At 34.6% G+C, this 19620-nt stretch overlaps 1 protein-coding gene across 1 annotated transcript; it reads right to left on the reverse strand.

Annotated features, from left to right (window-relative positions):
- Window positions 1-18102: 18102 nt before the first annotated feature.
- On the reverse strand, window positions 18103-18894 carry LOC140450821 (uncharacterized). The gene has a single exon (XM_072544494.1). It carries the CDS (start codon window positions 18892-18894, stop codon window positions 18103-18105), a length of 792 nt encoding a protein of 263 aa, XP_072400595.1.
- Window positions 18895-19620: the final 726 nt, after the last annotated feature.

Raw genomic sequence — 19620 nt, forward strand, 5'->3', positions numbered from 1 at the left:
ACCCGCCACTAGCAGCGGATCCACATGAGCTGTTTTTCGTATAGGCCATTTTGCTTGCTTCGCTCGAATCATTATCATAATTTTTATTATCTATTAGTAATGAATCTGGCCACTGTCAATCAAGATCAATCACAAGCACAAGAATGAATGTCGAGCTTGTGTCCGCTCCAGCTCCTGCGGGAAAACTCCGTTTTATTGCATCTGGATCATTCAGTTTTTCTCGGCAATCAGATACGGGGAATTCCATTTTTAACAGTTTTATGTATAACAGCTTCTCTGGAACAATAGACGGATAAATAAATTTGGAGGACCCGCTACTAGCAGCGGATCCACATGAGCTGTTTTTCGTATAGGCCATTTTGCTTGCTTCGCTCGAATCATTATCATAATTTTTATTATCTATTAGTAATGAATCTGGCCACTGTCAATCAAGATCAATCACAAGCACAAGAATGAATGTCGAGTTTGTGTCCGCTCCAGCTCCTGCGGGAAAACTCCGTTTTATTGCATCTGGATCATTCAGTTTTTCTCGGCAATCAGATACGGGGAATTCCATTTTTAACAGTTTTATGTATAACAGCTTCTCTGGAACAATAGACGGATAAATAAATTTGGAGGACCCGCCACTAGCAGCGGATCCACATGAGCTGTTTTTCGTATAGGCCATTTTGCTTGCTTCGCTCGAATCATTATCAGAATTTTTATTATCATTAGTAACGAATCTGGCCGCTATCAATCAAGATCAATCACAAGCACAAGATGAATGTCGAGCTTGTGTCCGCTCCAGCTCCTGCGGGAAAACTCCGTTTTATTGCATCTGGATCATTCAGTTTTTCTCGGCAATCAGATACGGGGAATTCCATTTTTAACAGTTTTATGTATAACAGCTTCTCTGGAACAATAGACGGATAAATAAATTTGGAGGACCCGCCACTAGCAGCGGATCCACATGAGCTGTTTTTCGTATAGGCCATTTTGCTTGCTTCGCTCGAATCATTATCATAATTTTTATTATCTATTAGTAATGAATCTGGCCACTGTCAATCAAGATCAATCACAAGCACAAGAATGAATGTCGAGTTTGTGTCCGCTCCAGCTCCTGCGGGAAAACTCCGTTTTATTGCATCTGGATCATTCAGTTTTTCTCGGCAATCAGATACGGGGAATTCCATTTTTAACAGTTTTATGTATAACAGCTTCTCTGGAACAATAGACGGATAAATAAATTTGGAGGACCCGCCACTAGCAGCGGATCCACATGAGCTGTTTTTCGTATAGGCCATTTTGCTTGCTTCGCTCGAATCATTATCATAATTTTTATTATCTATTAGTAATGAATCTGGCCACTGTCAATCAAGATCAATCACAAGCACAAGAATGAATGTCGAGCTTGTGTCCGCTCCAGCTCCTGCGGGAAAACTCCGTTTTATTGCATCTGGATCATTCAGTTTTTCTCGGCAATCAGATACGGGGAATTCCATTTTTAACAGTTTTATGTATAACAGCTTCTCTGGAACAATAGACGGATAAATAAATTTGGAGGACCCGCCACTAGCAGCGGATCCACATGAGCTGTTTTTCGTATAGGCCATTTTGCTTGCTTCGCTCGAATCATTATCAGAATTTTTATTATCATTAGTAACGAATCTGGCCGCTATCAATCAAGATCAATCACAAGCACAAGAATGAATGTCGAGCTTGTGTCCGCTCCAGCTCCTGCGGGAAAACTCCGTTTTCTTGCATCTTGATCATTCAGTTTTTCTCGGCAATCAGATACGGGGAATTCCATTTTTAACAGTTTTATGTATAACTGCTTCTCTGGAACAATAGACGGATAAATAAATTTGGAGGACCCGCCACTAGCAGCGGATCGACATGAGCTGTTTTTCGTATAGGCCATTTTGCTTGCTTCGCTCGAATCATTATCTTTTATTATCCATTAGTAATGAATCTGGCCACTGTCAATCAAGATCAATCACAAGCACAAGAATGAATGTCGAGCTTGTGTCCGCTCCAGCTCCTGCGGGAAAACTGCGTTTTCTTGCATCTGGATCATTCAGTTTTTCTCGGCAATCAGATACGGGGAATTCCATTTTTAACAGTTTTATGTATAACAGCTTCTCTGGAACAATAGACGGATAAATAAATTTGGAGGACCCGCCACTAGCAGCGGATGCACATGAGCTGTTTTTCGTATAGGCCATTTTGCTTGCTTCGCTCGAATCATTATCATAATTTTTATTATCTATTAGTAATGAATCTGGCCACCGTCAATCAAGATCAATCACAAGCACAAGACTGAATGTTGAGCTTGTGTCCTCTCCAGCTCCTGCGGGAAAACTCGGTTTTCTTGCATCTGGATCATTCAGTTTTTTTCGGCAATCAGATACGGGGAATTCCATTTTTAACAGTTTTATGTATAACTGCTTCTCTGGAACAATAGACGGATAAATAAATTTGGAGGACCCGCCACTAGCAGCGGATCCACATGAGCTGTTTTTCGTATAGGCCATTTTGCTTGCTTCGCTCGAATCAATATCAGAATTTTTATTATCCATTAGTAATGAATCTGGCCACTGTCAATCAAGATCAATCACAAGCACAAGAATGAATGTCGAGTTTGTGTCCGCTCCAGCTCCTGCGGGAAAACTCCGTTTTATTGCATCTGGATCATTCAGTTTTTCTCGGCAATCAGATACGGGGAATTCCATTTTTAACAGTTTTATGTATAACTGCTGCTCTGGAACAATAGACGGATAAATAAATTTGGAGGACCCGCCACTAGCAGCGGATCCAGATGAGCTGTTTTCCGTATCCGGAATTTTGCTTGCTTCGCCCGAATCGTTATCATAATTTTTATTATCCATTAGTAATGAATCTGGCCACCGTCAATCAAGATCAATCACAAGCACCAGAATGAATGTTGAGCTTGTGTCCTCTCCAGCTCCTGCTTGAAAACTCCGTTTTCTTGCATCTGGATCATTCAGTTTTTCTCGGCAATCAGATCTGGCCACCGTCAATCAAGATCAATCACAAGCACAAGAATGAATGAAGTTTGGAGTATCTTCTTGGACCTACTGCAGGCTTCATCGCGTTCTTCTAGTTGCTAACGCAACTGTTGTACTGAAAGTTCTACTAGCAGCATCTTTGGTCAGGCACACACGTACTTTTTAAATGTTCTTTTTTTCAAAGATCACTACCGAACTACGCGGATGTTCCCGAAGAATAATACTTTTTTTTAAGTTCAAAAGTCTTTTTCAAAGTTGAAAGGGTCGATTCTATTTAGATCGACATCGAGAGAAGCTATTTCGGGACTTACATGAGTTTCGTCCAGAGGGACGTTTTCGTGCTTTCTACTGAGTGCATTCGGTACTTTATGGCAGGATCCCTTTCGGTAAACGAGAATAAAGTTATGTTGTTGACTACCCTCAAAAATCCCAAAGAGGGATTTTTGAGGGTAGTCAACCAGAGAAGGGAATAGTGGTCGGTTATGACTGTGAACTTGGTTCCTTCGACGTATGGTCGAAATTTTTCAATGGCGAAAAGGACGGCAAGGCACTCACGTTCTGTGACAGAGAAATTTCGCTCAGCTTTAGTCAGAGATCGACTAGCGTAACATATGACTTGTTTGCCATTATCTAATTGTTGCGTCAAAACAGCTCCAACTCCAACAGCTCCATCACTGGCGTCGGCTTGAACGACGAAGGGTTTCGAAAAATCTGGTTGAACCAGTACAGGGGCAGATACTAAGGCTTGCTTAATTAAGATAAAAGACTTTTCGGCTTCAGGATTCCATGTAATGGCTTGTTTCTTTTCTCTTAAACGGCAGTACCAAGAGCAAAGTCCAATGAAGCGTTTAAATTCGGTAGTGTTTGTAGGTCTGGGATAGGTTATCATAGCAGATATTTTTTCGGGGTCCGACCGATATAACCGAGAAATTTAAGGAAAGTTTTGAAGAATTCGCATTTATCTACGTTAATGGTAAGATTTGCGTCCTTTAGCTTTTCCTTAACTTTAGAAAGAAGAGAGATATGTTCTTCAAAGTTAGGGGAACATACTATTATATCGTCAAGATAAAAAAAATAAAGGGTTCGAATTCAGGTCCGAAAATTGCATCGACTAGACGTTGTTGTGTTTGTGCTGAGTTACACAAACCGAAAGGCATAACGGTAAATTGAAATAACCCTCGACCTACTACGGCGAAAGCAGTTTTTTCACGAGATGATTTTTCCAAGAGGATTTGCCAGAAGGCTTTCTTAAGATCAATACACGAGATAAATTTTGCACCTCGTAAAAGAGAAAGGATCCTATCGATATTTGGAAGCGGGCAGGTGTCATGTTTAGTGACATCATTTAAAGTGCGACCATCAAAACAAAAACGAAATTCATCATTTTTCTTCCTAACCAACAAAACGGGTGAACACCAAGAACTACAACTGGGTTCTATCACACCTAGCTGGAGCATTGAATCCAGTTCTTTATTTAAGATATTCGACATATATGGAGACATAGGGAAAGGACGTCGCTTGAATGGTTTTGAGTCGCCGGTATCTATTGTCATTTGAATTTTATCTGTGCGACCTATACCTTCAGCGCTATTAACTTTAAAGTTATTAATAATTTTGTCCGCTAAGGTACGGTCGGTTGGACTAAGAGATTCTAACGAACAAAGTTGCGGGAAGCTAGCTCCTGGATTGGGCATAGAGAAAGGATGGTTTGGTTTGTTGGACTTAGTATTCCATTTGTTGGTATTAAAATCAATAGAGGCAAAATTGTTCAGCAAAGTTACTTCCAAGGATAAAGGAACACGGTAAAGAAGGCATTACAAGGCATTGAATGACTCTAAAGACGTTATCGGCAAGAATAGGTAAATCTATGAGACCAGTTACTTTTTTATTGGAACCGTCTGCTAGAGAAACTGTCGAGTTAACGGATTTATTTATTGGAATCTTATTTTGATTAAGAAAATCGAGACCTTGTTTTCCGGCACACGTAATGGAACAACCGGTATCCAAGTACAGTAAAATCCTGATTGTAGATATTTACAGATATGTAAGGTCTTTTATCAGTATCTTTAAAAATCACAAGGGGACAGACTTTATTATGAGAAGAAAGACGGTAGAAGTTTGTAGCGTTATAACTGCTACATTGCCTGCTTTCTTTCTTATGTTAATATATTTCGTTAATTCTATTCTCCAATTTCCATATCTTCTGTCATAATTCATATTCTTCTATATCCTCCATTGTATCTCTTATTTTTCTATATATTTTCTCAGATATAGATTGTATCAGAATTATGTCGTTACTTATTTGATTCATTATTCTCTTTTCATTTTTACTGGTATTTGGTATAAAAACCAGTTGGCGTCCAAATCTATCTTCTTTATATATATATATATATATATATATATATATATATATATATATATATATATATATATATATATATATATATTTCAGTATCTTCCTTTCCTATTTTCTTAATAATCATCATTTTTATCTTTTACTCAAGTTTCTAAAGAATGAATTTTATTTTCATCTCTATTTCTGTTACTTTGGAACGAGAGGTGCCATCTTTATTCTCTGTTTAGTTTAATGCTAGTGACAAAGACTCCTTTTTGTTGACATTTCTCCCTTCCCGTTCGATACAAAAGTCGATATAATGGCTTTTATTTCTAAAAATGTCGATTTTCTTCATGACTTTTGTAAAGGTATAATAACCAATTATTGTGTCGTCTCCTGAATTAGGAGGTAAGAGTTTAATATATTTTATCGGTTTCCTGATTCTACCTGTTGTATAAAAATCTTTTATAATTTTAACTTTGAAAATTCTCATTATTTACGATTATCGTATGTAAGTAGGTACATATTTTTGTGGATATTTCTTGTGTTTTTTTTATTTCTTATAATAAAAAATTAGCGATAAGAAATATATAGTTTCTTTAATATACATAGTATGTAAAAGTTTTACGAATATTTTTACAGTTTTAAATATTGAATTTAAATCCTTAATAATATCTTTTGATTTTAATAATAATTAACTTTTGACAAACTACCATTTCTATATAGAAATGTTTCTAAATTCTAAATTATCTAACTTTTCAATAAATATATATCTTGTCATTTTTACCGAATCCGCTTTGTAATTAATATTAGAATATTTCAGTAGTAAAAAGTAATTACCATTTGCTTAAAAAGATTATATATCCTTACTTTTACTTATTTGCTACATAAATAAGAATTGTTTCTCGACTTGCTTGGGTGAATAATGATAAAATTTTGTTAAATTTGATTGGTCACCTATTCATCCCCCAAGCAAGGTCTCTCATTTTGGTTTCACCATTTTCTGAAGCAAGGTGTGTTTTTCTTCATTTTAGTCAACCTCCGGGATACATTTCTCAGGTGCGGGTTAATTTATATTAACATCCAGAAGACCAACCGGCCTGAGAATGGCACTATCATTCCAATAGGAGAGTTGGATCCAGGGCAAGAAAATCCACAACTAACAACATGGCTTGCTAACAACCATAGCAGAAAAGACCAGGATAAAACCTAGGATTTGGTGACAAGCATTTTTCCTTACTATAATGTAACACTGTAGCAAGAAGTCGAATAATTTTTATTTAAATTCAACATAATATTTAAACATGTATTTTACTGTTATTTTTTTTGTTTAATATTTTAATAAACATGTGTTAATTTAACTGTGTATTGTTTCTTCTTTTTACTTGTTTGCGTGTGTTGCTCCAGAGTAGGCCATATTCACGTCCTGAGTGAGCTAGCCAGGGAGTGTTTCGTATAACGTCTAATGTAGCAATTTTGCAATTGATACATTAGGGGTTATGACGTTAAAAATTGGTCCCAACGGGAAACGATTTGTCACTCCAACGTTGTTAGTGATGTTAGTCGGATTGTAGCAGCAAACTAAGGTTTGCGGTTACAAGTTGACAACAGCAGCTCAACGTTGGGATGTTACAAATTGAGCCTCGAAGGGTTACAAATTGGCACCCAATGAATGTTCGTTGGAACGTCACAAATTGGGGCCTAACGTTACAAGTTTTTAACTTCTGTAAGGTAATTTTTCCACTCATTTTCGGTCAAGCGGTAGGAGTTTCGATATGCTCGGTTTTTAATCGATTGTTTTCGCTGACGAGAGTTAAAGGTATTTCGGTGAGATGTAGGGGAACGGTAATCTCGAGGTAAATTATTTTGCATTCTATTTGAAGAATAACTAGAGGATCGGGAAATATCGGACCTTTTGGGGTGACTGGGAATATAATAGCCGATAGTATTTATTCTGTAAGTTAGTTTTTTGGAGGATTACAATTTGTACATTGTGGGAAGGTAACTTGAGGTTTTCCACATCGGTAACAAAATATTTTCCTCGGACGATGACATTCACGGTGACTGTGTCCTTTGCCTTGGCAATTCCAACACGCAGTGGAAGAATTTGGCTTAGAAGGGAGGTACGTAATTCTTGTCTGAAGAACGGTTCTTGGGAAAGTTATTGCTAGAAGAATTGTTTCTAGACTGAAAATGTCTCGGAGGGTTTCTCTGAGCATCCTTTTGGTTTTCCACGCTAGAGATAGAAGGAAAGTCGCATTTGAAAACTGAGACCGCATTTATTTCGACAGTCTGAATGAGAGAAGATAATTGGTCTACGGGTATCCACCGTACTAGTGGCGTACTACTATCATAGTAGAATATTCCGGTAGAAGATTTGAACGAATATAAGAGATTATGGTTTTTTCGGAGGGCTGTCTCGGTAATCTCTTTATTAAATTGAGTATGTCTGCTTGATACAGAACGAAAGGTTCATTTTTCCTTTGCTTACGGCTTTTGATCTGATCCCACAGTTCGTCTTCATAGCCAAGCGGAAGGAAAGTGAATTTAAGTAATTCGACCAGTTGTGGCCAAGAGGTAAGTTTAGATTTAACGCTGCTAAACCATTTAGCTGCGTTACCTGAGAAAAATTCCACGGCAGATCGGAAAAGTATCGTATCGGGAATATCACGCGATTCAGCAAGATTTTGGATTTTTTCCAAGGCACTAAATAGATGCTTAGGATCGCCGGAAAATTTAATATTACAGTCACCTACGTTGACAGGAGTATTAAGATGGACGATAGGGTTAATGGCTGGTGTCGATAACTCGAAGGACTCTCAACTCCCTCAGGAGGGAGAGCAGGCTGAGTACACTCTCTTTCCATCGCTGTTGTTGACCTAAGGGAATAGGGATCTCGGTCAGTGGCCATAGATGTGCTCTATGGACACTTAGCTAGGAATAAATGCCTTTTAACACATACAGATAATGTTTATTGCGATAAATAAACAACAATCAAAGTACTAATACTAAGAATCTGTAATAAAATATAATTATCTCCAGGTCTGGAAGCTGGAAGATAAGTATATAAATTATTCTTAAACTAAGAATCTGTAATTAAACTGGTTAGCTTAAACAATAAAGATCAGTTTAAGATAAATTAAAAATATTCAAATTTTTATGAAAAAATTTACAAGTGCAAAAGTCAGGACTATGATGGGATCGTGCCAGAAACCTGAAAATAGGCGTGGGACGTCAGGTATAGTGACTTTTGGACGAATCAACAATAAAAAGTATTAAAAGTTTATAAATAAAATAATTATAAATAAATAACGAAATGTCGATGACCTGTAAAAAAAAAGTGAAAAACTTTTACAAGTTAATTTTTTAGAAAAAGTAATTTCTTACACTACTTTAAAAGTTCCTGAAAGAAAATACAATATTAAATATAAAATAGCAAAAATCCGTCTATCAGTAGCGACGGATAAATTGCACAAATAAATCAGATTTTTGACTAAGTCAAAAAGAATATAAAATCAAAATAAAATGGCGGTTTAGCACAAACCGACAAAGTTTCACTCTGAAACTTTGTCAAAAATTTCTGAAAGTAGAATAGGTATTATTAGTAAAAATAAAACAAAGGTTTCCGAGTTTCTGGGAACCAAATCAACCAGAAGGTCTCAACTTGCAAAAGAGGCTGGATCTGCGGACATATCCTGACCAGATCTGAATTGTTGGCCATCGTGCACCAGTATTTATACAATAAAACTGGGTCAATGGTTTTAACCGTCATTAACGGTTTTTAACCGTCATTAACGGTCCTTCTGGCTGTGAGCCGTCTGGACCTGCACGATCGCCAATGCTCAACTTCGGAATTTACTATTGGCTGCAAGTCTGTTGCATTTCGACCAATGATAATTCTGGAGTCGAGCAACAGATTTGGGAATTGCGACTGGCTGAAATTATGTTGTAATTTGTCCAATCACAAATTCCGAAATCTGCAATTGGCGACACTGGCATAGGGGCTTGTGAAGGTATATATGCGGGATTCGAGTCGGTAGCGATAATTTCTTATATTTGAAGACTGCGTTGCGGTGCTATTTTTTACCATTTAGCTACCACGTTTGGGCATCATTTTCTTTCATTTAGCTACAACGTTTGGGCATCATTTTCTTTCATTTAGCTACCACGTTGTGCTACATTTTCTTCCATTTAGCTACCACGTTGGCGCCATTTTCTTTCTGTGTATCCTCTTTAATGATAGATTAGAGGTTACACAAAGAACGGTACTAGGCTCGGGCTTCAGTCTGGTAGAGGTATCTTGGTCGGGGCTCTTATTACAGCTCAAATATAAAGAATCAGTTAGAGAAGTACTGACGATACAGAGACGAGAAGTTAGAAGATCTTCTCTTAAGGTGTCATGCATTTCTGCGTAGGCGTCCACCGTACATCGTCTTGTCAGGTGAGATGTTAAATATTCTGGATTAAATAATTCTGTTTTTAGCAGCATTGCGAAGCATTTCATAGCTGTGGATTCCTGTCCATTGTCGAATATTGCGCAGCCATGACATTTTTTTACGTCCGAGACCTCTCCTACCCTCTATTTTCCCTTCGAGTATCAGTTGCTGAAAAGTGTATCGTTCTCCTCGTATAATGTGCCCCAAGTATGCAGTCTTCTTACTTTTTACATAATTAAAAAGTTCCCTATCCTGTAAGCCCGCTCTTCTGAGTACTTCCTCATTTCTGACCCTGTCCGTCCATGATATTCTGAGCATTCGACGCAGGCACCACATTTCGAACACTTCAAGTTTGTTAATGGAACTGGCCTTTAACGTCCATGCTTCCATTCCGTACAGGAGAACAGGCCACACGTAACACTTAAGCATCTTGTATCGGAGGTTGAAGTCCAATTTGCGATCAGTCAGAAACTTACGAAGCCTCAAAAAAGCATTTCTGGCTTGTTCAACTCTGCTCTTTATTTCATTCTCGGGGTCCCAACCCTCATTCAGCAAACATCCCAAGTATTTGAATTGCCTGACTTGTTCGATTTCTTCTCCAGAGACATATATCTTTGCGTTGGGGTAATCATTTCTACTTATAATCATTGATTTTGTCTTCTTGATATTTATTTTCAAACCCCGAGCTTCACTTGCAAGAGTTAGATCATTCAAAAGGCATTGAAGATCTTCGATGTTATCTGCCACTATGGCTGTATCATCGGCATACCTGATGTTATTAATAAATATGCCGTTAACTTTAATACCCTTATTAGAGTCTTCCACTGCTTCTGCGAAGGCTTTTTCTACGTATAAATTGAACAGCATTGGAGACAGGGAAACCTTAAGACATAGAGAATACGATAACGTGAAAGGCAAGATACAGTTAAGATACGCGAGAATAAAATAAACCGTGAGAGAAAAGGTATTTTGATCGTGCGGTACACACTTAATATTTCGACACATATACACTCGTTATATGATAAAACAAATAATAATATAAGTCAATAAAAATGCCTGAAAGAGATACACCTACACCTTGCACAAAAATATAAATTCATATTATAACAAAAAATAAAAAGCAAATATATCGTTAACAAGGTTATATTGAGGTATATTAGAAAAAAAAAATGCACTATAACAATTACGGCACAGTTAAATGTCACGAGATAAGTGATTACACGATCTATTATCAAAAATACAACAAAATACCTTTTTGAAAAATAATACTGAATAATGCAGTATTCTCAAGAATAAAAAACAAGGAATATTATGATTGTCAATATTCGTCAAAATAAAATATTATTATGCCTTGAGAATACGTAAACATTTACTAAATTTTTTGGAATGTGATTACCTCAAATCTATTCCTAAAATTTATTATAAATATACCTAACCTACTTTAATATCAAACAAATGGCTCGTAATTTATACGTATGATATCGTAAGTTTATACCCGTAGTTCATTCGGTTATACTCAACCATAAAGCAAAGTCACTGAACTGGATGTTATAAATCAATTTGTTACTATTTTAGGTATTGAAGTTGAGCTTTAGTCAATAAAATTTATGATTACTCACAATACCGTAGACAACAGGTGGACACACAGGTGACGGCATTACGTACTCAATACAGGCACTTGACACTGGGTCCTGGCAACAGGTATTGGACGGCAGGTCAGCAATGAATTACGGTCTTCGATCCGTAATCCCTCGAATTGACTTAGGTAGTCGAAAAGAGAAACAACCAGACAGAAACAGCACAGGTAGTAGCCAGTAGTATAGATAAATTAAGATACAAATGAACGTAAAGTTGAATGAAGGCGTCGAACAGCAGAGACGAATGAAGGTAGAGATGAAATGAACGATGGTAGAGATGAACGGCAAACAGAGGTGACTTCGTTCCTTCGAATTGGAATACGTCTGTTTGACAAAAGGGAAAATAATTAATATAGGACTCACTGTGTAGAGATATTTTATATAGATAAGGGTGAATTGAAAATACACTTACCGCCGTGTGATGGAGAACCAACCGCTTGCCACAGGAAACTACTTGAAAATGAATTCGAATTTTGATCTTAGGCAAGCTAAAGATAAAAAAAGAAGTGGGAGTATTGGCTGAAGAGTGCCACGCAAAATTGGTATTTAAAAAACAAGGCTACTGTGGTCATTTTTGTAACTTAAACACTTTCTCCTGACAGGAATTATACGTTCACCGAAAACCAACTTTTCTGTTTTTTTTGCGAAGGTAGACCGGGGATTTCACAATAGGCACTGACTCCTTTGTTACTAGGAAAGATTTCTATTAAGCAAAGGATAGATAAAAAGATCAGGGAACATTTGGCGAAATATTTCATTGTTAAAAAAAGCGTAGCGAATCGCTTGTTGCTGTTGGGTTATTTTTACGGCTTTTAACAAAATATTTAAACATAGGCGGCGTGAAATTAATTTTCTAATGGGAATAATTTAAATGAATTTTAAACATGCTTCAAGGTTGTGTATTGGCAGTAGCTGTAAGTATTCTGCTGCCTAGAGAATTAGATACCATTGAACGTCCGAAACCAATTATTATCAAAATTGGTACACATTATTTACATGAAGATTATTATCACGAAAAATGAAAAACTCGTATCTACAAAATTTTTTAACAATGGATCATCGACCATGCTGCTTTTAGGTTAATGTAATGGCAGTTAAGAGGTTTTAATCAATAGTACTACTACTACTAAGTTTTATTTATATCTTGTAGTTTAAACAAAAAACTTACCTTGTTATCTACACGAGTGAACGCTGAAATTAATATAGATATTATTTTACTACCAAAATATAAGCGCGCCGACAAGCACGTGGTAACTAATAAGCACTTCCGAGGTTTTCGTTCGCAGGAATTCTATTTGAATTACTTACATGGTTTTCATTTTGTGCACTAGATGGCTCTGTATTCAAAAAAGACTGTATTTCATATTATAAGATTATCAGATACGTATTTTTCAGTGATTTGGTGAAAAAAAATTGAAATCAGTAAAAATGCAGGTACGTTGTTTTTATGCTAAGCCAACGATATATATATAAATATATATATATATATATATATATATATATATATATATATATATATATATATATATATATATATATTTTTATATATATATATATATATATATATATATATATATATATATATATATATATTTTTATATATATATATATATATATATATATATATATATATATATATATATATATATATATATATATATATATATATATATATATATATATATATATATATATATATACGGGGTGGTCCAATAAGCCGATCTCTCGACTATATATCAGAAACTATTCATGTTATAACTTTGAGAGAAAAAATTCTTTAGTAAAAGTGGCTAAGAGAAATCGCTGGAAATAACTTTCAAGTTTCTGGGTTAACCGCTAGGGGGCGTAACCTGTGAAGAAAAATTTGAAAACCAGTTTTTTTATGAAATATGCCCAATTATACCAAGTGTTAAATAAGTAAACTAGAAAGAGGCCTAAATTCCGCACAAAGTTGTTCAAGTACTTTTTTTATTTTTTCAAATAAAGGGTGGGAGAGAGTGGGAAAGTATTTGTGGATAAATACCTATAACTTTGGCTTGGATCAACCGATTTTAACGAAATTAGTGTCATTAGAAAGAGTGTGGATGATTTAATTTACATATACTATACAACAATTGCATTTAGTTTTAATTGTCATTCGTAGAGGGTACTTTTGAATAGAAATAATTAAATTTTGTTTTTCTTCAAAATGTTTAATGGAAACACCTATTTATTGTAAATTATAATGGAACTGGATTAAATTGTGGACATAACAGCTGCTTTAATCTCAGCTGTTAATATACTATTTATTGCGTTTATAATGCGCTGTTTCATGTCGTCTCGCGTGGTTGGTCGAGTTTGGTACAACAAGTCCTTCAATCTTTCCCACCGCTAAAGTCCCGACATGTTACGTCTGGAGATGACCATGGCCTAGCTGGCCATGAAAATATACTTCCCCTTCCAATCCATTTATTTGGATAACTTGCATACAAATAATCTCGAACTCGTCTGGTAAAGTGCGCAGGACATCCGTCATGTAATATTATATCTCTTCTTGTTTGTAAGGAAATATCTTCTAATAAAACAGGCAACTGATTTTCCAGAAAATACTAATATGTTTCGCCATTTAAAGTTCTATCAAAGAAATATGGACCTACGATCTTTCCATCAACTATACCACACCAAACATTAAGACTCCATCTACCTTGAACCTGCACCTCATGTATCCAGTGCGGATTTTTTTCAGCCCAATAACGCATATTATGCAGATTAACACCACCCGCACTATTAAACGTAGCATCGTCTGTCCACAAAATCTTTGACATGATATGCGGTTGTTCTTCTAGCAGACCTAACATCCAATTGCAGTAATCCAGCCTTGCATCAAAATCTCTCTCATGTAAAGCTTGGTGGATAACTACATGATAAGGATGTAGTCTAAAAAACAGAACAACAAACATTGGTGAAAAATAAACCACTATATTTACTAAAACTCAAAAAATCTTAAAAAATCCACAATAGTTTCATAAGATAAATCGTGCATAAGTATTTTTAAAAAACGGATAAAAGGGTAAAAGCGCCGTGTTGCCGTTTTTATCGAAATATTAAAATAACAGTTGAATCTTAAGTTTAAAGGGAATTCCAAGTTTCTGACCTAAACTTTCACTTTATAATATGAAAAACCAACCTGTGATGTTTTAAAATCCTTAGAACAGTAGTTTTGGGTATGTTTAATTCTATAGAGATTTGCCGACTACTTATATGTGGGTTGTTGTGGATGTTGAATTAAAGTAAGAACATTGATTGAATTATCTTCGGTCATACCTCTACTACGTCGTTTAAAACAAGGACGATGAAAACTACCAGTTGCTCTTAATCTTGCCTCTCTCTTTCAAATACTTCTTTACCATAATGTTAGGATATCTTACAGAATATATACGTAAGGCAATAGCGGCATTTTGGTGACATTCGAAACAAACTCCAATCAGACCATACAATTCTGCATTTGATATACTCATCACGACTTATTAGTACTGATAATTAATTACTAATATTAACAATATTAATATCTATTGAAAAAAATGCAATCTTCAATTCGAATTACAATATAACACTTCTTAACAATGTTTTGACTGCTGTCAATAAATAAACAATATGAACTCCCCGTCAAATTTATTGTCGTAGCCTACTTGTTTCGAAAAAACTATTTTTAATCATATGAAATAACAATGGTCAAAATAGCTATCAACATTAAGATTCTTCTGCTATAAAAAAATTTGAAAGTACCTACTGACTTATTTTTTATTTTAATTTATAATACAGGGTGAGTCAATACTATACTTACTTATGTTTATGCGTTTTTATTCATATCTCGAGTTTGACAAAAGCTATTAACATGCGGTTTGCGTCATTTTGTTACGAATTTAATCCAGTTCCATTATAATTTACAATAAATAGGTGTTTCCATTAAACATTTTAAAGAAAAACAAATTTAAATTTTTTCTATTCGAAAGTACCCTCTACCTATGACAATTAAAACTAAATGCAATTATTTTATAGTAGATGTAAATTAATGCATCTACACTCTTTCTAATGACACTAATTTCGTTAAAATCGGTTGATCCAAACCAAAGTTATAGGTATTTATCCACAAATACTTTCCCACTCTCCCCCACCCTTTATTTGAAAAAATAAAAAAAAGTACCTGAACAACTTTGTGTAGAATATAGGCCTCTTTCTAATTTACTTATTTAACACTTGGTATAATTGGGCATATTTCCCAAAAAACTGGTTTTCAAAGTTTTCTTTACAGGTCACGCCCTCTAGCGGTTACCCCAGAAACTTGAAAGTTATTTCCAGCGATTTCTCTTGGCCACTTTTACTAAGGAATTTTTTCTCCTAAAGTTATAACATAAATAGTTTCTGATATATAGCCGAGAGATCGGCTTATTGGACCACCCGGTATATATATATATATATATATATATATATATATATATATATATATATATATATATATATATATATATATATATATATATATATATATATATTACAATAAATTATTTTTGTTAATTTTTAATTATTTTTACAAAATATATACAGGTATATATAATTTTATTTTCAAAAATTATCTGAAATAGTTGATCACATTCCTATAATTTGCTATACCCCCTTGGTAGAAATCTCCATCTCTTCTAATGTAAATATTTTCATTATGTTACTCTCTTGGAATATTATAATCGATATTTAGATTAGCAGCTATACAAATGTTGTGCAAAATGGTACATGTATTAATGATTTGAGCGACCCTGAATGGATTGTATCTTAACTTCCTCTTTACAAGTAAACATCTAAATCTGCCTTTTAAGACACCAATACAACTTTCTATACAATTACGAGCAGTCATGTGCCTTTGCGTATACAAAAACTCAGGAGTTCTAGGGGCTGCATTAACTATTGGTGTTAAGCACGTAAGCAGGAGTAGGCAAGCACTTTTCAAGATCAACCATTATAACTTTTAGGCTAGGAATTATGGAAGACCTTATCAACTTTTTTTAGATGATTATATCGGTTAGATGCCTCTACGAGATATCTATCATATTCATCCTGTAGGCTTTCACAAAAACCGTCACAAGAAAACTCAACCACAGAAACCGTCACAAGTGTCGCATGTGTCATTAATCGGCGATTTAAAGGAATAGTTGAACTCTGTGTTACATATTTTATTATAAGGCCATGGCTTGGCTATATTTTCCAATGAAATATTCTGTTCCTCATACTGTTGCTTATAGAGTTCACACATTTTGGAAATATTTAAATGTGACCCTAGATAATTTTATGATAATTGGTCTTTTCACGCCAATAATGCGACTGTTCAAAGGAAATTTTACACTGTGTTCTCTTACACTACGTCTCACTTCGGTGATTTTTTTGGGGCCGAACCTTTTTTCTTATTCTATCTTCAGATACCACACCACTAGTTTCTTTCTTAGATAAAGCGGTTCCAACGAAGGTCTGCGAAATGTTTAATGTATTCAAGTAAAATAATTTCCAAACGATTACATACACGTGTGGTCTTTGGCGAGTGAATATCGTAAAGTTTTGTTCCGTTGATTTTTTTCTCCCGTTATTTCGCATCGTGTATGGATGGGCTGAAATTTTAACAGTTGGTGCGACAAATTGACGTTTCTGATTAATATCAATTTGAGCAGACCAAAACTGTTTTAAAATATCGTGACGATTTTCTTGTAAAAACTTAAAAACCCAAATTGATTAGAGTTATCATGTAATGGGTTTTCTTTCGGTATCTAAAGTCTCATATAAGTAGGAGTATTACGGCAACGTTAAAATGCATAGCAACTAAAGTATTACTTAAAAACTGAACACCTAAAAACTTAGTTAAAGGAACTGATTGTCCTTACTATTGTTTGAATTGTTATCTCGTATCTCGAATTATAATATTTAAAAGTGTTTTTTGTGTAATGTGCAGATATCTATTTTTAATTTTTCAACCTATAAAAATAGTAATTATCACTTTCAATATTGCTAACTAGAATAAAAGTATCATGTCACATACATCCATCAATAATTTGAGAAGTGTAGACTAAGTCACTCAAAATGTTTCATTTACCAAACTTTTAAGTGCTTTAAATATATGCATTGAATAAATTTGCCTGCACTTTAATATGATGATAAACACTACTTAAATATTAACGAAAAGTAAAATACAACATAATTACCTGATATATTATTTTCAAGTGAGGTTATGTGGTCACGTTCTTCTTTCGTAGTCGTTTTAGTATCATTTATTTTCTGTACTAAAGCACACCTTCGCTGCGATTACGAAAAATTCAATTATTATGTTGTATGCTTTACCAGTTTTAATTGACTGGTACTATAGAATATTGTATTTAGATACACCAGTCGGAATAGTCTGGTAGTTCTTAATAAATGTGAGTGCGATCTATGTGTAAGTTTTTAAAGATTTATTTGTAGTAATAGTTATATACATACAAGGAATATACAAACTTGCTGAAAACTGCATCAGTACCAGGCTATTTCATCTGGTAAAGCAAAAACTGAAATTTAAAAGTGCATATAATATTTTCAAATAAAATAAACCCAAAACTTTTATTTAGAACAAAATACATATTTTTCATAAAATATAAAAACAACAAATGCTAAATATTAGTAAGGATAAGTTTTTAAATGTATGCATTGTGTTTAAAATTAAAACAAGGTAAACATAAAGCAGGTTTTTCCTTGCATGTGCTGCAGTATGTAGTAACTTTAGTGACCCTTTTATCAGCTTCTTTACTTTTCATTGTTTCCCTCAGCTTCTTGTAACATTCCATACAATTTCTCCTTTTTTTGGTACCAGATCCTTCGGGTTTGGTCAGTATATGTTTTCTTTTCGAAGACTGAACCAATGTTTGGTCCGTAGACTTATTGGCTAGCTGAAATGCTACTTCTTCGCGAAATTTTATTAGAGGCCACTTTGTGTTTGAGTTTATCGTATTATAAATGATCCAAGAGTTCACTAAAGCTGCCCCAAAAATTAACTCAAAAGCAACTTTTTTATACCACTTTAACGTCTTTCTAAGAGCAGTGTAGTAAGCTGGCATTTGATCACTATAATCAACCCCTTTTTTGGCCTTATTGTAGTCAATAACACAAAGGAGTTTTAAAATGTCTACTTGTTTTCTATTTTTTCGACCAGTATTGTAAAGAGCAGTGTTATGGTTCCCCTTACTGGTTATCATTAAAACAGACCGCTTATGTTGCCACTTAATAACTTTTATCCCTTGTTTATTGCACATACCTATCACTTCATAAGATTTCATTTTTCTTGTAACAATTGTCTTAGGGAGACCTTTTCGGTTAGTTCTTAAAGTTCCACAATACAAAGTTCTTTCTAGCAGATCTTGAACTAATGGTACACTGGAGTAAAAGTTATCAGCGTACAGTGTTCTTCCTGTGTCTAGTAAGCTATCCATGATTGCCATAACAACATTATGTGAATGTCCCTTACTTGAAATAGGATCTTCTTTGCCACAATATACTTTAATTCTATAAGTGTAATCATCTGTTGTACACACTTTATATAGTTTCACACCATACGCTTATTTTTAATATATTGACGCATCCCTAAGCGTCCTCTCCAAGGAACCATAATTTCATCGATAACCACGTTTCTACCAGGTGTCAATATATCTTGAAATCTATTGTTTAAAATGTCTAATAAAGGTCTAATTCGGTATAGTTTATCTGTGGTATTTTGCAAACCATCGTTATCGTTGAAATGTAGATATTTTAAGATCAATAAAAATCTGTCCCTTGTCATGATGCTACTTATAAAACTGTTATAGTAAAGAGGATTTTTAGATCAGTATTGTTGTAAAGTAGGGACATTTGTCAGACCTGTACAAATGATAATGGCTAAAAAGCTTTTCATTTCCTGTTGATTTACAGGTATCCAGGATCTTTGTCTAGATTTAGGTTTGATTGAGTTGTTATTTAATTGTTGAGATGCATATCGATTGGTTTCTGTAACCAGGAGATCAATAACCGTGTCATTTATAAATAGTGAATAGCTTTAAAGAGGACTAATGGATTCACTCTGAACGTTAATTACTGGGTTTACTAAATGTTCATTTATACCTATGTTTATATCATTATTTTCAGTTATTGGTATCCATTCATCAAGTGTTGCTACATTTTCG

The sequence above is a fragment of the Diabrotica undecimpunctata genome, chromosome 9, assembly GCF_040954645.1.
Source record: "Diabrotica undecimpunctata isolate CICGRU chromosome 9, icDiaUnde3, whole genome shotgun sequence".
NCBI classification, from domain to species: domain Eukaryota; kingdom Metazoa; phylum Arthropoda; class Insecta; order Coleoptera; family Chrysomelidae; genus Diabrotica; species Diabrotica undecimpunctata.